The sequence below is a fragment of the Engraulis encrasicolus genome, chromosome 19, assembly GCF_034702125.1.
Source record: "Engraulis encrasicolus isolate BLACKSEA-1 chromosome 19, IST_EnEncr_1.0, whole genome shotgun sequence".
NCBI classification, from domain to species: Eukaryota; Metazoa; Chordata; class Actinopteri; order Clupeiformes; family Engraulidae; genus Engraulis; species Engraulis encrasicolus.
In genome coordinates this window covers 30,779,316-30,795,653 of record NC_085875.1, presented here as the reverse complement: position 1 = coordinate 30,795,653, position 16,338 = coordinate 30,779,316, and the positions used below count along the sequence as shown (strand labels likewise).

Below are 16,338 nucleotides of genomic sequence, written 5' to 3'. Positions count from 1 at the left end.
TGTTTAAGCCACAGCAACACAGTACTCACTCTCAGAGCAGATGACTCCAGCGGCGAATCTGGCTGTAGACTTCTGGCAGTTGAAGACTTTGTCTCGTTTGCACTGGGAGAGGGACATCTCATTCCCTGTGCACTTCACTCCACTCCACACCATGTCTGTGACATTACTGCCATCCCAGTACCACGTTTCCTTACGACGAAACAAAAATTGCAACGCAAATGCACACGCAAAGATCAGAAGAGGTATGGTGTGTGTGTGTGTGTATCAATAAAATATGGTTACATGAATTGAACATCTCAACAATGCATACAGTACATGAGACTGGCAACATTATGAGGATGATAGTATGAATAATTATGTGCAGTACATTCAATACATGCATGGACTGTCAACATTTCCTGAATGTGTTTCAATACTGAATATTTTCCCATGTCAAGAATAGCATATGTACGTACATGCAAGTTTATAAATCTGTATTTGTGTTGTGTTTATATACGTGCTTGCGTGTGCTTATGTGTGTCTGTTTGTCTATGTGTGTGTGTGTACTCACGGCGAGAGCATACTTGGATATACAGTGTATATGCGTACACGTGCGTATGTGCATGTGTGTGTGTATACTCACGATGAGAGATTATGTGTGTATGTGCGTGCGCGTACGTGCACGTGCGTGTGTGTACTCACTGTGATGGCATACTTGGAGAGTGTGTACGTGCGTACGTGCATGTGTACGTGTGTTTACTCACGGTGAGTGTGTGTGTGTGTGCATGTGTGTTTGTACTCACGGTGAGGTCATACTTGAAGAGTGTATGTGCATGTGTGTGCGTACATGTGTGTGTGTGTGTGTGTGTGTGTGTGTGTGTGTGTGTGTGTGTGTGTGTGTGTGTGTGTGTGTGTGTGTGTGTGTGTGAGTGCTCACAGTGGGAGCATACTTGGAGAGTGTATGTGCGTGCACGTGCATACGTGCATGTGTACTCACGGTGATGGCATACTTGGAGAGTGTATGTGCGTGCACGTGCGTGTGTGTACTCACGGTGATGGCATACTTGGAGAGTGTATGTACATGCATGTGTGTGTGTACTCACTGTGATGGCATACTTGGAGAGTGTATGTACGTGCATGTGCGTGTGTGTACTCACGGTGATGGCATACTTGGAGAGTGTATGTGCGTGCACGTGCGTGTGTGTACTCACGGTGATGGCATACATGGAGAGTGTATGTACGTGCATGTGCGTGTGTGTACTCACGGTGATGGCATGCATGGAGAGTGTATGTGCGTGCACGTGCGTGTGTGTACTCACTGTGATGGCATACTTGGAGAGTGTATGTACGTGCATGTGCGTGTGTGTACTCACGGTGATGGCATACTTGGAGAGTGTATGTGCGTGCACGTGCGTGTGTGTACTCACGGTGATGGCATGCTTGGAGAGTGTATGTACATGCACGTGCGTGTGTGTACTCACTGTGATGGCATACTTGGAGAGTGTATGTACGTGCATGTGCGTGTGTGTACTCACGGTGATGGCATGCATGGAGAGTGTATGTACGTGCATGTGTGTGTGTGTACTCACGGTGATGGCATACTTGGAGAGTGTATGTGCGTGCACGTGCGTGTGTGTACTCACTGTGATGGCATACTTGGAGAGTGTATGTACGTGCATGTGCGTGTGTGTACTCACGGTGATGGCATACTTGGAGAGTGTATGTGCGTGCACGTGCGTGTGTGTACTCACGGTGATGGCATACATGGAGAGTGTATGTACGTGCATGTGCGTGTGTGTACTCACGGTGATGGCATGCATGGAGAGTGTATGTACGTGCATGTGCGTGTGTGTACTCACGGTGATGGCATACTTGGAGAGTGTATGTGCGTGCACGTGCGTGTGTGTACTCACGGTGATGGCATACATGGAGAGTGTATGTACGTGCATGTGCGTGTGTGTACTCACGGTGATGGCATGCATGGAGTATCCGAGCCCTAGCTGCCTGCAGGCCACCGTGGCCTCCCTGGTGCCCCAGCCCTGACTGCACAGCGCCCCCCAGCGCTCCCCCACCCGCACCTCCAGCCGGCCCTCGTACGACGAGCGCCCACCCTGCAGACGCACCTACACACGCACACATGCACATACACACACACACCTGCTCCACGTCAGCCAGAGAGGGCGCTAAATGGGTAGACAGACACCACGCATCCATACATGCATAGATATGCAGAATTTTAGGCAACCACATAGCCAAACACACACAGCAGAGGAGTTAACCACTCGTTCAGGCACAGACACAGACAGACACACACACACACACACACACACACACACACACACACACACACACACACACACACACACACACACACACACACACACACACACACACACAGAGACAGACAGACACACACATTTGAAATGGCACCCTCTGTCTCCTCTCCTCCGCTTTTCTGTGCTAACCCTTACTAGTCTGTCCTTATTTAGTGACTTCAAGTATTTTAAACATTCATGCTCTTTTCAGGAAGATGTTAGTTTAGTAGTCACACATTCTCATGCAGTATGTGCATTCACACATGTACATTCACACTGTATGTACATGTTACACTTAACTGAAATGCATCGGTGTGTTCCCACTCATGGGGATGCATGCAATGTAATGAGTGCTTGGTTCTGTGCATAGGCAACACAAAAACATATGCATTCACACATGCAAGTATGCACATTTGTCGTGTTTTGCTGAACAGCGAGTGTACATGCATTGGTATGTTTGCGCACATGTGGATGCATGTAATGCAATGTCGTGGGGGTGTATGTATGGTTCTGGGCATAATGTATATGCAAGATGGCGTATGCAGCATACTTTCAGCCCATGGTTGGCGTATCCCAGGCCTAGCTGCCTGCACACCACCATGGCCTCCGGAGTGCCCCAGCCGTCTCCGCACAGCAGCCCCCAGCGCTGGGTCCCGTTGGGGAGGGCCTGCGACACCTCCACGCGCCCCTCGTAACGCGAGCGGCCCCCACCGATACGCACCTGTGCAGGGGGGCAGGGAACCAGGTTGTGAGTGGGCCTCTTCTTCATAACATCCGTGATATGAAGGAGGATGTCATAGGATGTGGCAAAGTAAGCTGAGAGTTGTGGTTATTTGTAATGCTATTTAATGGTCAGTATTGCAGAAAAGCAGGTATGTGTTGGATTTACAAAACATCTGGAAGTGGATTGCTTCCCTTTCTTTTCCCAGTTTTCACAAAACTTTCTTTAATATATGGTGACCAGAGATTCAGATTAATTCAAAATAAAGTAAATAAGCGGAATATAGCTTGCCATAAATGGAAGAGAAAGGAAATGTCTCTCAGAATCATTTCACTTCATCACACATTTATAAAGCGCTGTCAGTGAATTCATCCAATCAACATTTTTGCTAACCTTTGTCGATTGCATGACGATTGAGCCAGAGTGTTACCATGGTTCATACTTTCAGTCATTGGTTTCTTATTTTGTATTAAGTCTAGATTATTTAAGGCCTTAGTACAACGACTGCCCTGAAATTATGTCTAGAATCCTTTAAAAAGGAATAACTGCAGATTTCAGTCAGCGTTTTGCCGAAATGGGCTGCTTCATCAAAATGAGCTACCAGAAGGCTGTTAACTAGGTCTAACCCAAACCTCTGATGCGAGAGCGGTTTGTACCTCAGCTCGACAGGTAGACCAAATCGACAGGACAACGGAACTATTTGTGGAAAGAAACACCTGAATTATGAATGGCATGAATGAGGTGATGTTTAACGGTGAAACCACTTTTGGAAAGTTCTGGAAAAGGAACCTATTCATTCAGTCACTCCAGTGAGTGACATGGGCACTGTGTGGCCTGGGCACAGTGTCGTGCATGAACTAATTCTCTAAATAAGATCTTTTTCCTACTCTATGAACTGTGAACTAAACCGAACCCATTTATACCTTAACGACTTAATGCCTTCGTTCACGCCCTAAATGTGATGAATACCACAAGTAGTAGTTCAGAATGAACCTTAAATCATTAACTATCTCCACACTTGGTCTAACGATAGACTACTACTATATTTAACCAACTGTGTGTTGCTACATTACACTAAACCCACTAAACTCCAAAACGCCAAGGACGGTGAAAAAAGGGAGTCTCCATTCCGCTCTCACCCCCTGTGGCCTACGTGACATGCTGACTGTAAGTCTCCTAGTCTGTCTTTTCACTACACGCCAAGATGAATGTTGAACTGTCTGTCTCTGTATTCCTGTAATCCCAAATGACACAGTGAGTGGAGCCAAGAGGACCAACAGGCAGACGGTAAACACACTCTTAGACACAGGGCAGCAAAATCACATCCTCTCGCTTTAGAGAATGGGTGTGTGTGTGTGTGTGTGTGAATGTGTGTGTGTGTGGTTTGGGAGAGAGCGATAGTGAGATAATGAGATAGACGGTAATAGCCTGTCTGAGGTGAAATTGAACTCTTTTCCGTGTGCTTTTGTGTTTACAAGAAAGCGTGTGAAAGGGAAATGTCAAAGAGAGATGAAGAGTTTGTATATTTGGCTTGTATAAACAGTACACTTTTGTAACATGTTTGCTTGTGCTTGTTTGCGTGTGAGAAAGTGATAGACAGCGAGAACCCTTTCTGTGAGAGAGCAAAGAAAGGAGAGAGAGAGAGTGAGATAGAGACAGAGAGAGAGAGAGAGAGAGAGAGAGAGAGAGAGAGAGAGCGAGTGAGAGATAGAGAAGGACTCCCTGACCGCTTTGTTTCTCGTAGGCCAGGTCGGAGTTGTTGCATACACAGTATTTAGCTTGTATGTACACTTTTGTGTGTCTCTGGTTGAGTGTGTTTGTGTGTAAGGCAGAGAGAGAGAGAGAGAGAGAGAGAGAAGAATAAAATAAATAAATAAATAAATAAATAAGAAGAAGAAGAAGAAGAAGAAGAAGAAGAAGAAGAAGAAGAAGAAGAAGAAGAAGAAGAAGAAGAAAAAGAAGAAGAAGGGGAAGGGAGTGAGTTTGAGCGTAAGAGAGAAAGAGTAGGAGAGGGAAAAAAACAAAAGAGAGAAAGAGGTGGGGTAGGGTGAGAGGGATTGTCTGACCGCTTTCTCGTGGGCCATGTAGGGGGTGTTGCAGCGGACAGACGCGTCCTCTGTGTGCTGGCAGTCCTCCTCCGTGATGTTCTTAAAGGTACAGGCCCAGATGGAGCGCTCCGTCCCCAAACACTGCACCTCATTCATGTGGATGGGACCCATACCTGCTCAGGCACGCACGCACGCACGCACGCACGCACACACACGCGCGCGCACACATGCACGCACACACACACAAGCACAGGCACACACACAGACACACACACATACACACAAACCATCAATCCCCAGCCACGTGCATACACACAAACAACACATAAACCACCAACCCCCCACACACGTGCAAAACATGTACACTCTCTCTCTCACACACACACATGCACACGCACACGCACACACACACACGCACACACACAGTATTTCTCATTCCTGTGACTACTAGAGTACACACACACACACACACACACACACACACACACACACACACACACACACACACACACACACACACACACACACACACACACACACACACACACACACACAAATGCAAACATACACCAGACACAGTTGTAATACAATATACCTCTTTCATTCACATACAGCCAACTTGGGCTTGTGAAACACCTACTGAGGCATTCATGTACACACGCACGCACGCACACACGCAAGCACACACGCACGCATGCACGCACACAGCCTAAAGTACATAAACAGACTAATTAGATGACATATATATAGTATGGATGAACTCCAAATAAACAAGCGGATGTAAACGGGCCACTGCTATGGGCTTTGCAAAACAACCAGGTATACCAAAGCTGCCAAGACTGTAACACTAAAAAAACAAACTCACAAAAGTCAAAAACACATTACACACACATACACATGCACACACACACACACACACACACACACACACACACACACACACACACACACACACACACACACACACACACACATATGCACGCACGCACACACACACGCACACACACACAGAAACACACACACACACGCACGCACACACACACATGCACACACAGAAACACACACACGCTCGCGAACACACACACACATACACACCCACACACAAGCAACATTCCTGAAATGGTTCTCAATGTGCCATGCCATGTGCAGGTGTGTGTGCATGTGCGTGTGTGTGATTTTAGATGATTGTGTGTACTTGCAGCATTCCTCAAATGTTTTCTTAATGAAATTCCCGTGGGACTATTAGGAATCTTCACTGCAGATGCCACCAGAAGATGACCTCTAATGATAAGGATACGAACAGATTACTCAGGCCCCACGAGCATGCCTGCTTAGTGAGCCAAGTGTTGTGAATCAGTGTGTTCGAATATTTATGATATAGTGAGGCTTCCTGTCTGGAGCAGTAAACTAAAGTGAAGGTTTCATTCATTCATTCATTCATTCATTCATGAATGTCCATGTTCACATTCATGTGCTGTGCATGAAAAATGAAAAATGAATGAAAAAAATGACACACCACAGTTCACAGTACACACAGCAAAATTGCATTGCACTATGTGAGCGTGTGTGTGTGTGAGTGTGTGTGTCTGCGTGCGTGCGTGCGTGCGTGTGCGCGCTCGCGTCCGTGCGTGCTTGCATGCATGCGTGTGTGTGGGTATGTTTATTCTTATGTGCATGTGCATGTCCGCTGTCTCACCCTGGCCCATGCGTCCTCCAGTCAAGGCCTCCTTGGCAGAGCCGAAGCCCAGTTCTCTGCACACCACACTGGCCGTCTGCAGGTTCCAGCGGTCGTCACACACCGTGCCCCACACGCCCCCCTTCATCACCTCCACGCGCCCCTCACCCGCGTGCGTGCCACCCTTCAGACGCACCGCTTTCTGGACACACACACATAGGAGGACACACACACACACACACACACCCGCACACACACACATACGCACAAGCACGCACGCACGCACACACACACACACACACACACACACACACACACACACACACACACACAAGCACATGCACATGCACATGGTGAAATGCATTTGATGGACATGGTTAAATGAACATTTTGAGAATGAGTATGAGAAGAATCTAGAAAGGGTGGCTCTTTTCCTTCAGAATCTGATGCCTTTATCTCAGACCCAAAACACTAGCATATTTTAAAGTTTTTTGTTTTGAGCATGCCTACTTCTGTAACAGGTACAAAGTACAACGCTGAAGGGCCACAAGACAACACGTACCGAGACCTTAAGCTTCTTCCTGAGGGCGGCGTTGTGCGTGTAGAGCGGCCCCGCCACGCAGCTGACCACGGCGGGCAGCCCGTCCTCGCAGGAGCTCTCGCTGGCGTTGGCCTTGTTGAACTGCAGCGGGCACGCCGCCAAGTGCACCTCCGTGCCCAGACAGGCCACCGAGTGAACCAGGAAGTGGCTCTTCTGCCGCTCCGTGTACAGCCTGAGGACATGGGGAGCAGATGTGGTGCGCCGAGTCAGCGTTTCGTAAGATTACTTATGCCTCTTTTCCACTGAAGGTTTTCTGGTAGGCCCACAGCTCCACATAACGCGACTCGGCCGCCACTTTTTGCTTTTCGAATAGGCACGATACAGCTCAATCGGAGAGCAAAAAGTGGCGGCCGAGTCGCGTTGTGTCGAGCTGGAGGCCTACCAGAAAACCTGCAGTGGAAAAGAGGCATTAGTTAGGGTGAGTTAGAGGAAAGAGGAGGGAGGGGGGTTTGTTACCAATAGAGGGAGTGTGTGAAAAGGTGGGAAGAGGGGAAAAAGACAGGAAGCATGTATAATTGTTGAATTGAGGAATTGTTGGATTCATGAGGAAGAATTAAGAATTCAACATGATTTGTTTGGAAAATGTTCAAGGGGAAAGAATAACATTTTATACTATAGAAGGCTTGTAACATCTCAGGAAACAGTCAAAAGAAATGAAAATGATGAACCCATCTATATATAGGTAAGGAACCAAAGAAGTCTGGGTAGCACAAGTGGATAGCTAGTCTGCTGTATACATGCTACAGAGAAGGGTAATCCCGTTCTGTATGATGTTTTATCCTGAGAGAGAACAAAACAGAGAGCACACTGAAATTAATTCCAGAATTCAATTGAGATTAATTGAATTTAGTTCAGTTGAATTAAGTTGATAGTCCAGCGGATGGGACACACAAAAGGGCCTTATCGTGCACTTTTGAGTAAAAGCATGAAAATCGGTACACATATCCTTCTTGATATGCTGATTAATGTTAGCGTTGGAGGCGTCGCGAAAAATGCATCGTTTTCAAGATGGCCGCCAAATTCAATATGGCCGACCCATATTAATGAATCTACCTGATATTTGGTAGTAAAAGCATGAAAATCGGTACACATATCCTTCTTGATATGCTGATTAATATTAGCATTGGAGATGTAGCGAAAAATGCATTGTTTTCAAGATGGCCTCCAAATCCAGTATGGCCGACCCATATTAATGAATCTACCTGACACTTGGTATTAAAAGCATGAAAATGGGTACATATATCATTCTTGATATGCTGATTAATATTAGCATTGGAGGCGTTGCGAAAAATTTAGCATTTTCAAGATGGCCGCCAAATCCAATATGGCCTACCCATATTAATGAATCTTCTTGACACTTGGTATTAAAAGCATGAAAATCGGTACACATATCATTCTTGATATTCTGATAAATATTACCATTGGAGGCATTGCTAAAAATGCTGTATTTTCAAGATGGCCGCCACATCCATTATGGCCAACCCATATTAATGAAGCTACCTGACAGTTTGTAGTAAAGGCATGGAAATTTGTGCACAGTTACTTTTTTATATTTTGATTGATAAAAGAACTCGATACTTTGCAAAAAAGTTTACATTTCAAGATGGCTGCCAAATCAAATATGGCAAACGCATTTTAATAAATCCTTCAGGCACTTTTAGTAAAACCATGGAAACTGGTGCACATTTACTTCTTGATGTGCTCATTGATATTAGAAATTGAGGCATTGTGGGAAAAAACACATTTTCAAAATGGCCAACTAAGATAGTGTTTATAAGAAAATACATATTTTTCTACAAAAATATTTTGGCATTGCATATAATTAACACTCACAAAATACCATTGAAAATGATTAAACATTATTGGCATGTTATCAAATGAAGTGATGCATGTTATGGTTTTGCCCAAACTGTGTCTGCCACCACCACAATAGATTATTTTCTGCAATGTGATAACTTAAGAATAGGTGCAAAAGTTTGCATCGCCTCTTGTGTTCTACCACTCTATAATAGGTACATGAATTGAAGTGTTAAAGCCTTACACTTTGAAGATTGTTGACTTTGTTTGCATTATAGGTTTTGTACAGATGGACAGATATGTATGAAATGTTCTCTGCTAATACTCTTCAATCGGTACACTGATTGCATTCTTGAGGCCTCAAATGGGTAATACGGCAGTAGCGTTATGTACAAATCCAAGACTTTTGAGGGGCTTGTGGGATGTACAGCACCTCTAGCGCTTAGTGATAACTGCATAGGCCTTGTACAAATTCCAAAAGGGCCAGAATTTCAAGATTGCTAGACAGAAAGTTAACTTGATTTGTTAATTCATGGACATTTTTATGATTGCTTACTTCAAAGAAACTAATTGTTGATGACTACTTCTAGCTGCACAAGGTTTTCAAACAAACTGCAATCCTGCACCCAATGCAAGTTGTATGGTAAGCTTATATCTTGCCTGGTTAACACAAGTTGATCTCACAAGTGATATAATCTGGTGGTTATGCAATATCTCATAGTAAAGTTGTGGTGTACGATTGCCCATGGCAGTTTATAGGTCGTTAAGAATGTGGCATTTGGCATATGTGTAGCCCATATCCAATCATGTCAGTTGTATGTACTTGTATTCAAACAAACTGCAGCCATCGCCTTTACACCCCTACTCTTTCTCCTGATTGCACCCCAAGATCTGGTACCCTCACTGAGGGATGGAATCCATGCCACATTTCAGATCAGAACAATTGTGTAAAGTAGTAGGATTTCACAGGTTATGGTATATACTATGGCCAACATCAATCAAACTGCCAATAATGCCTAATTAAAAGATTGACATAAACTTTGAATAAATGGTGAATGGCACAGTTGGAACATGATGGCCATCAAAAAGTCAACTCAGGGTATGTAAAATATAACTTGAGTGAAAAGTTTACATGTACAGTATTAGTATTCATTTCTAGACCAGGATAATGATGTGAAGATTTGGCGTGTGTGTCTGTCTGTCTGTGTCTGTGTCTATGTCTATGTCTGTGTCTGTGTCTGTGTCTGTGTCTCGCGTGACAAGCGGTGCCATACAGCAGTCTGCACACTGTGCACAGCTGGTGTGTGAATGTATATGTATGCGTGTATGTCTTTTTTCAAAGCGCTTTGAGTAAACTTCATAGTTGTGATACTGTGCTACATAAATATATATTGCAATGTATTGTATTGTAATATGTGTCAGTCATATTTGATTTTTGTCATGGCCCCTAATATGAATAAGCATCTAATGTAAAGAAGTAACTACAGTATGTGTACCAATTGTCATGCTTTTACCAAAAATGACCAGGTAGTTAATATGGGCTGGCCATATTTGATTTGGCGGCCATCTTGAAAACAATGTTTTTTTTCCTGCGACGCCTCCAATGCTAATATTAATCAGCATATCAAGGACATGTGTACCGATTTTCATGCTTTTACCACCAAGTGTCAGGTAGATTCATTAATATGGGTTGGTCATATTGGATTTGGCGGCCATGTTGAAAACGATGACTTTTTTGTGACTCCTCCAATGCTAATGTTAATCAGCATATCAAGAAGGATATGTGGACCGATTTTCATGATTTTACTACCAAGTCTCAGGTAGATTCATTAATATGGGTCGGTCTTATTGGATTTGGCGGCCATCTTGAAAACGCTGAATTTTGCGCAACGCCTCCAACGCTAAACTTAATCAGCATATCAAGAAGGATATGTGTACCGATTTTCATGCCTTTACTACCAAGTGTTAGGTAGATAGGTAGATTCATAAATATGAATTGGCCATATTGGATTTGGTGGCCATCTTGAAAATTAATACATTTTTCATGACGCCTCCAATGCTAATGTTAATCAGCATATCAAGAAGGTTATGTGTACCGATTTTCATGCTTTTACTACAAAGTGTCAGGTAGATTCATTAATATGGGTCGGCCATATTGGATTTGGCGGCCATCTTGAAAACGATGCATTTTTCGCGACGCCTCCAACGCTAACATTAATCAGCATATCAAGAAGGATACGTGTACCGATTTTCATGCTTTTACTCAAAAGTGCACGATCAAATCACCCATCCGCTGGACTATGAGTAGTTGTACTTAAACCGAGGTCAACTGAACTGTGTTGAGAGCTGGGTCTGGGACCAAACACCAGTGGACTAGCCTAATGAGCCAGACCCGTACAGCAAAAAGCTGTACCAGGGTCTAGGAGGGCTGGGCAGCAGTGTGGGCGGGATAAACGGTTGCTTCAGCACTCAACGCCACGCAATTGGATGGCAAACAACCAATCCCCACACACTTCTGTGTAACGTCACAGCTGTCTTGTGAAGCGGCAATTCCGAGCCGTCGTAGCAGTGAATGCGTATGATCACCACAGCCACAAACAAGTTTCCTAATAAATCGTGTTTTCACTTACATAGTTCAAAAATGCCTCGTTTTCAACCACACGACCCTTCTTGATCATCCAGCGAAATGTTGATTAATTTGGGGCTTGTTAAATGGTTATATTTATGATTGTTGTCAACATGGCATGTTCGGTGTTAGCTAGCTAGCTGTATACCCATAACTAATACACGGCTGGATATTAGCTCTGTGTAATTGACGACAGATTGGCTAGCCGCTAGCTCGGTAGACTCTAGGTGTCATTCCCATCTATTTAGTAAGCGACTTACAGACTTTCAAAGCTCCCAAATGTCTCGTTTTTAATGACATGGATCTTATTAGAATTTGGGGCAGGCATATAATACAAGGCTGGATACCTAGCTCTGTGTTATTGGCGACAGGTTAGCTAGCCAGCGAGGGCCCCTTTGTAGGTGGAGCGGCAAATTCGAGCCGTCGTAGCAGTGAATGCATGTGATGACCACAGCCACAAACAAGTGTCCTAATAAATCGTGTTTTCACTTATACAGTTCAAAAATGCCTCGTTTTCAACCACATGGCCCTCCTTGATCAACCAGCGAAATGTTGAGCCATTTGGGGCTTGTTAAATGGTTATATTAAGACTGGATACCTATTGACGACAGGTTAGCTAGCCACTAGCTTGGTAGACTATGCCATTCCCATCTATTTAAGCTACTCAAAGACTTTCAAAGCTCCCAAATGTCTCGTTTTTAATGGCATGTATCTTATTAGAAATTGGGGCAGCAATTTCATTCTACACCTACAGTAGTGGTCTGATAATAGCGTGTGACTATCTGGTCCTGTAAAATGCTCAACTTAGCTTACCGAGCTAGTTTAAAACATCTAATGATCAAATGGTATTGTGTTGTGATCTATTTGTGTCCGATAAGTTCATGGTGTATTATTACATCAGTCCATGTCAGACACGAAATGTATTATCATCCAGGCTTTTTAAATTAAGTGCACTTTCGTGCTGTACGTAGCACGGACGGACACCATGCTTCTTCTTAGAAAGTTTCCTGTTTACTAAGTAGCCCGGCCCCCCTCGCGATTTGATTGGCCCTGTCATCGGATAACTTTCAGCCTCGCAAAACGACCGGGGTCCGCTAGACTGCCCCCGGGAGCAAATTCAATTTGCGGTCGCTAGGGGCGTCTAGATTTCTAGGCTACCAGTGGACAGTTTCCGAAACTCTCCATTCTTCTGTGTGGCCCTCATGTGAAGAAGGTCACATGACACACAGAAGAGCTTCCCAACTGCACCATACCAGGGGTGCATTTCTCGAAGCCATAGTTGTAACTACATTAGCTACTTTGTTGTTTGCAATGCAATTTCTCATTGGCAACTACCGAAGTTGCTAACTGGCTAACAAGTACGCTTTCGAGAAACGCACCCCTGATCAGTCTAAAGTGCATGAGATCTATGGAGCCTGAGTGACAAAGATGCCACCTTTCATTTTGGGAGATTTCAGGTATTTGTTACATATACTTCTTATTTCAGTCCAAATAATTACTTTTTAACAAGTCTAGAATCCACACACAAGCATTTGTTATTGAGCTCCATTCATTCTCATGCATTGAGGAACCCTGATGTGAGAGCCCTCAGGCATCACTACATGGGTTAGTGAAGAATGAGATTGCAGAGTTAGCAACACTGTGACCGCACTAGCTGACATATTGACTCCAAGGTTAACAGAGGCATTATTGAAAAGATGGTTTCCATTTGGTTTCCAAGGTTACCTTTTCTTCGCAGGGGTGACGGTGGGTTTAACATTAGCGTTAGCTTTAGCATTAGCTTTGGATTTGAGTTTCTGCCTGCAACGCAAACAATGATTACAAACACACACACACTCACACACACACATAACACACATGAAACAAATAAGCTCACGAACACACACAAGCACACGCACGCGCACGCACAAACACGCATGCACATATGTACGCACACACACACACACACACACACACACACACACACACACACACACACACACACACACACACACACACACACACACACACACACACACAACACACATGCACACACATGAAACAAATAAGCTCAAGAACACACACAAGCGCACGCACGCACATACGTACGCACACACACACACAGACAAACACACACACACTTGAACAAAAAACAGCAAAATGAAGCATTTGACAGACATTTAACAGGCAAGTGGCAACAAAAAATAAGCATTATGACAAATCACACAAGCCATCAACAAACAAACAACAATGAAGCAATGCTAAAGCGATGACGTGATGTGATGATCTAAGACACAAATGAAATGAAAAGCAGACATTTTACCAATAGCGATACCATAATGAAGCGTTTTCAGCATGGAAGTGTTAGTTTGTGTTAGAGAAGCCAGCACACGCCCACAATGAGTCATGGCAGTCCCTGATGAGATCCAAACAACCTTCAAGTCAGAGGGCGCACTCCACTTCTGGAGATAAATGTATAACTTTGGGTGCGCGATAAAGGTTGCCAACTTTGAGAAGAGGAAAAATCCACACTCACAAACTGGTACCACGCACTGATGATGGCTTAGAGCCAAAATGCGTCTGCTTGTGGACATGGTGGTAATTTATAAACAAATGATGAGACTCCGTTTGTGAGTCTGGATTTTTCCTCTTCTCATCCAAACAACCTTCTGAGTGCGTGCACACCACACACACCAACCCCCAACCAACTAGGCCCTACACTGAACTCCAGACCTCACCACATGGTAAAAAATATCAGTCTTACCTTATACAGCTCTTAAGAGTTGTAGCTTAAATACTAAATTAATTGAGAAAAAGAGTTGAAGATAACATTTGATCGAGTTTTAGATGACATTTGGTCCCACCCAAAAACAGTGTTAAGTTTGCTTTTTGGTAAGTGTAAATGTTTTAGGTTTAATTCTACTCAATATTGAGTAAATATCAAGAGCTGCAGAATTGAAATTACGGTTGCCACCTCCAGAATTTTACCCTGACCTTTGACTCTACTGTTGTTAAAACAATTTGACTTTACGTACTCAGTGTTGTAATCTATCTGAATTTTGAATAAGTTTATGCTGATACATTGACACCCCAATTTTTACAGTGTGCCACCACCCTTGTCCTCTGACCCACATATTGCCAAATGCTCATTATTTCAGTGGAAACCCCAATGACTCACATCTAATACTGCTGGAAGCCATATGAGGCCCACAAAAACACATTACACGGCAACTCAGCTATGCATAGGGGTAGACTCTCACACACACACACACACACACACACACACACACACACACACACACACACACACACACACACACACACACACACACACACACACACACACACACACACACACACACACACACACACACACAAATAGATCAATAGATACCTACCTAGAAAGTAGGAGTGTAAATCACAGCCTCCATGATGATACGATTTGATATTGATTTCTTAAGGTAGCGTAGGTAGTAGGGATGCAAACGATTAATCGATTAATCGACTTTAATCGATGAATGCATTAATCGATTAAAAAACATTAATCGACAATTAATAGACAATTCAACTGACAAGAGAACCAAGTGAAATGGGCATGTGAAGAGTGTGTGTGAAGAGGGGTGTGAATAGTGGGAATATTTAAATCACCTTTGGATTAAAGAATTGAAGTAGAATTAATTGAAATGTGGTGAAATTTTTAGATTTAGTAGTATTTTTTCGAGAAACACTGAGATTTCGAAGGGAAAACGCCGCTTATCAATTAATCCTAAGTCGATCGATAAGGCTATCAACTAATGATTAATGAATTAATCGAAAATTTGCATCCCTAGTAGGTAGCTAGGTAGGTAGTTTAGATTATTTCCAATACTTAAGAACGCCCCACGATACGATACGATTCGATTTTTTCCAATGACTTTTCCACTTGTATTATGTTATAGAGCTAGGGCATTGGACAGGGCCCAGCAATTAAATTATTTTCGATACTTAACCCTCTGGAGTCCGAGTGCCCGCTTGCGGGCAATTTGACACTTCTCCAAAAACATATCTGTAACTCTATGAGTGTTTGTCATTCAGACATAGAAGTGACACCATTAAAAACCTTGAAACTTCTAGTTTTCATATATATATATTGAAGAAATGATATAGCTGGCCATGTTTGAAAAGAGTGAAAACAAATCTTTGGATTTTCTGCAATCTCTGAGGTGTTCTTTAGTATTCTGAATTACAGATGCAGTACCTTGACATACAATTACTTTTTTACACTTTGTACAGAAACAGCAAAACATTTCAAAATGCTCTTTGCACTTTTAAGCAGCCAACACTTTCGCTTACAAGGTTGAAACTTCAAAAGTCATGGCTAAATATATTTATATTGTGTTTTCTTGCACTGTTCGAAGACTTGTACAGTTGCGTTTACACTCAATTTAAATAAAACATGTTTGTATTACATTCACTTTACTATCATATTCTTTTTTGTTAGGCTTTTCAGAATACAACCATATGTGCCACATTAGTATAGATGTTTACAGTTAGTTGAAATACTTGAAAAAAGTTAAGGTGTTCCAAACTGCCTGAAAGCCTCTGAGAGGCCCTAGAC

General features: G+C 43.4%; 1 protein-coding gene across 4 annotated transcripts in view; it reads right to left on the bottom strand.

Moving 5' to 3' along the window:
- Window positions 1–16,338, bottom strand: part of loxl3b (lysyl oxidase-like 3b) — a 36,985-nt gene that overhangs the window by 7,758 nt on the left and 12,889 nt on the right. For 2 of the 4 annotated variants that reach the window (XM_063184083.1, XM_063184084.1), the window contains 6 exons: window positions 13,488–13,562; window positions 7,301–7,511; window positions 6,760–6,940; window positions 5,082–5,236; window positions 2,845–3,015; window positions 30–189 (listed from right to left, as the gene is read on the bottom strand). In XM_063184083.1, coding sequence (XP_063040153.1) covers window positions 30–189; window positions 2,845–3,015; window positions 5,082–5,236; window positions 6,760–6,940; window positions 7,301–7,511; window positions 13,488–13,562 — 953 coding nt within the window. Of the gene's footprint in view, window positions 1–29; window positions 190–1,946; window positions 2,103–2,844; window positions 3,016–5,081; window positions 5,237–6,759; window positions 6,941–7,300; window positions 7,512–13,487; window positions 13,563–16,338 lie in introns of all 4 variants that reach the window. The other 2 variants (XM_063184086.1, XM_063184085.1) reach the window with 2 other exon arrangements.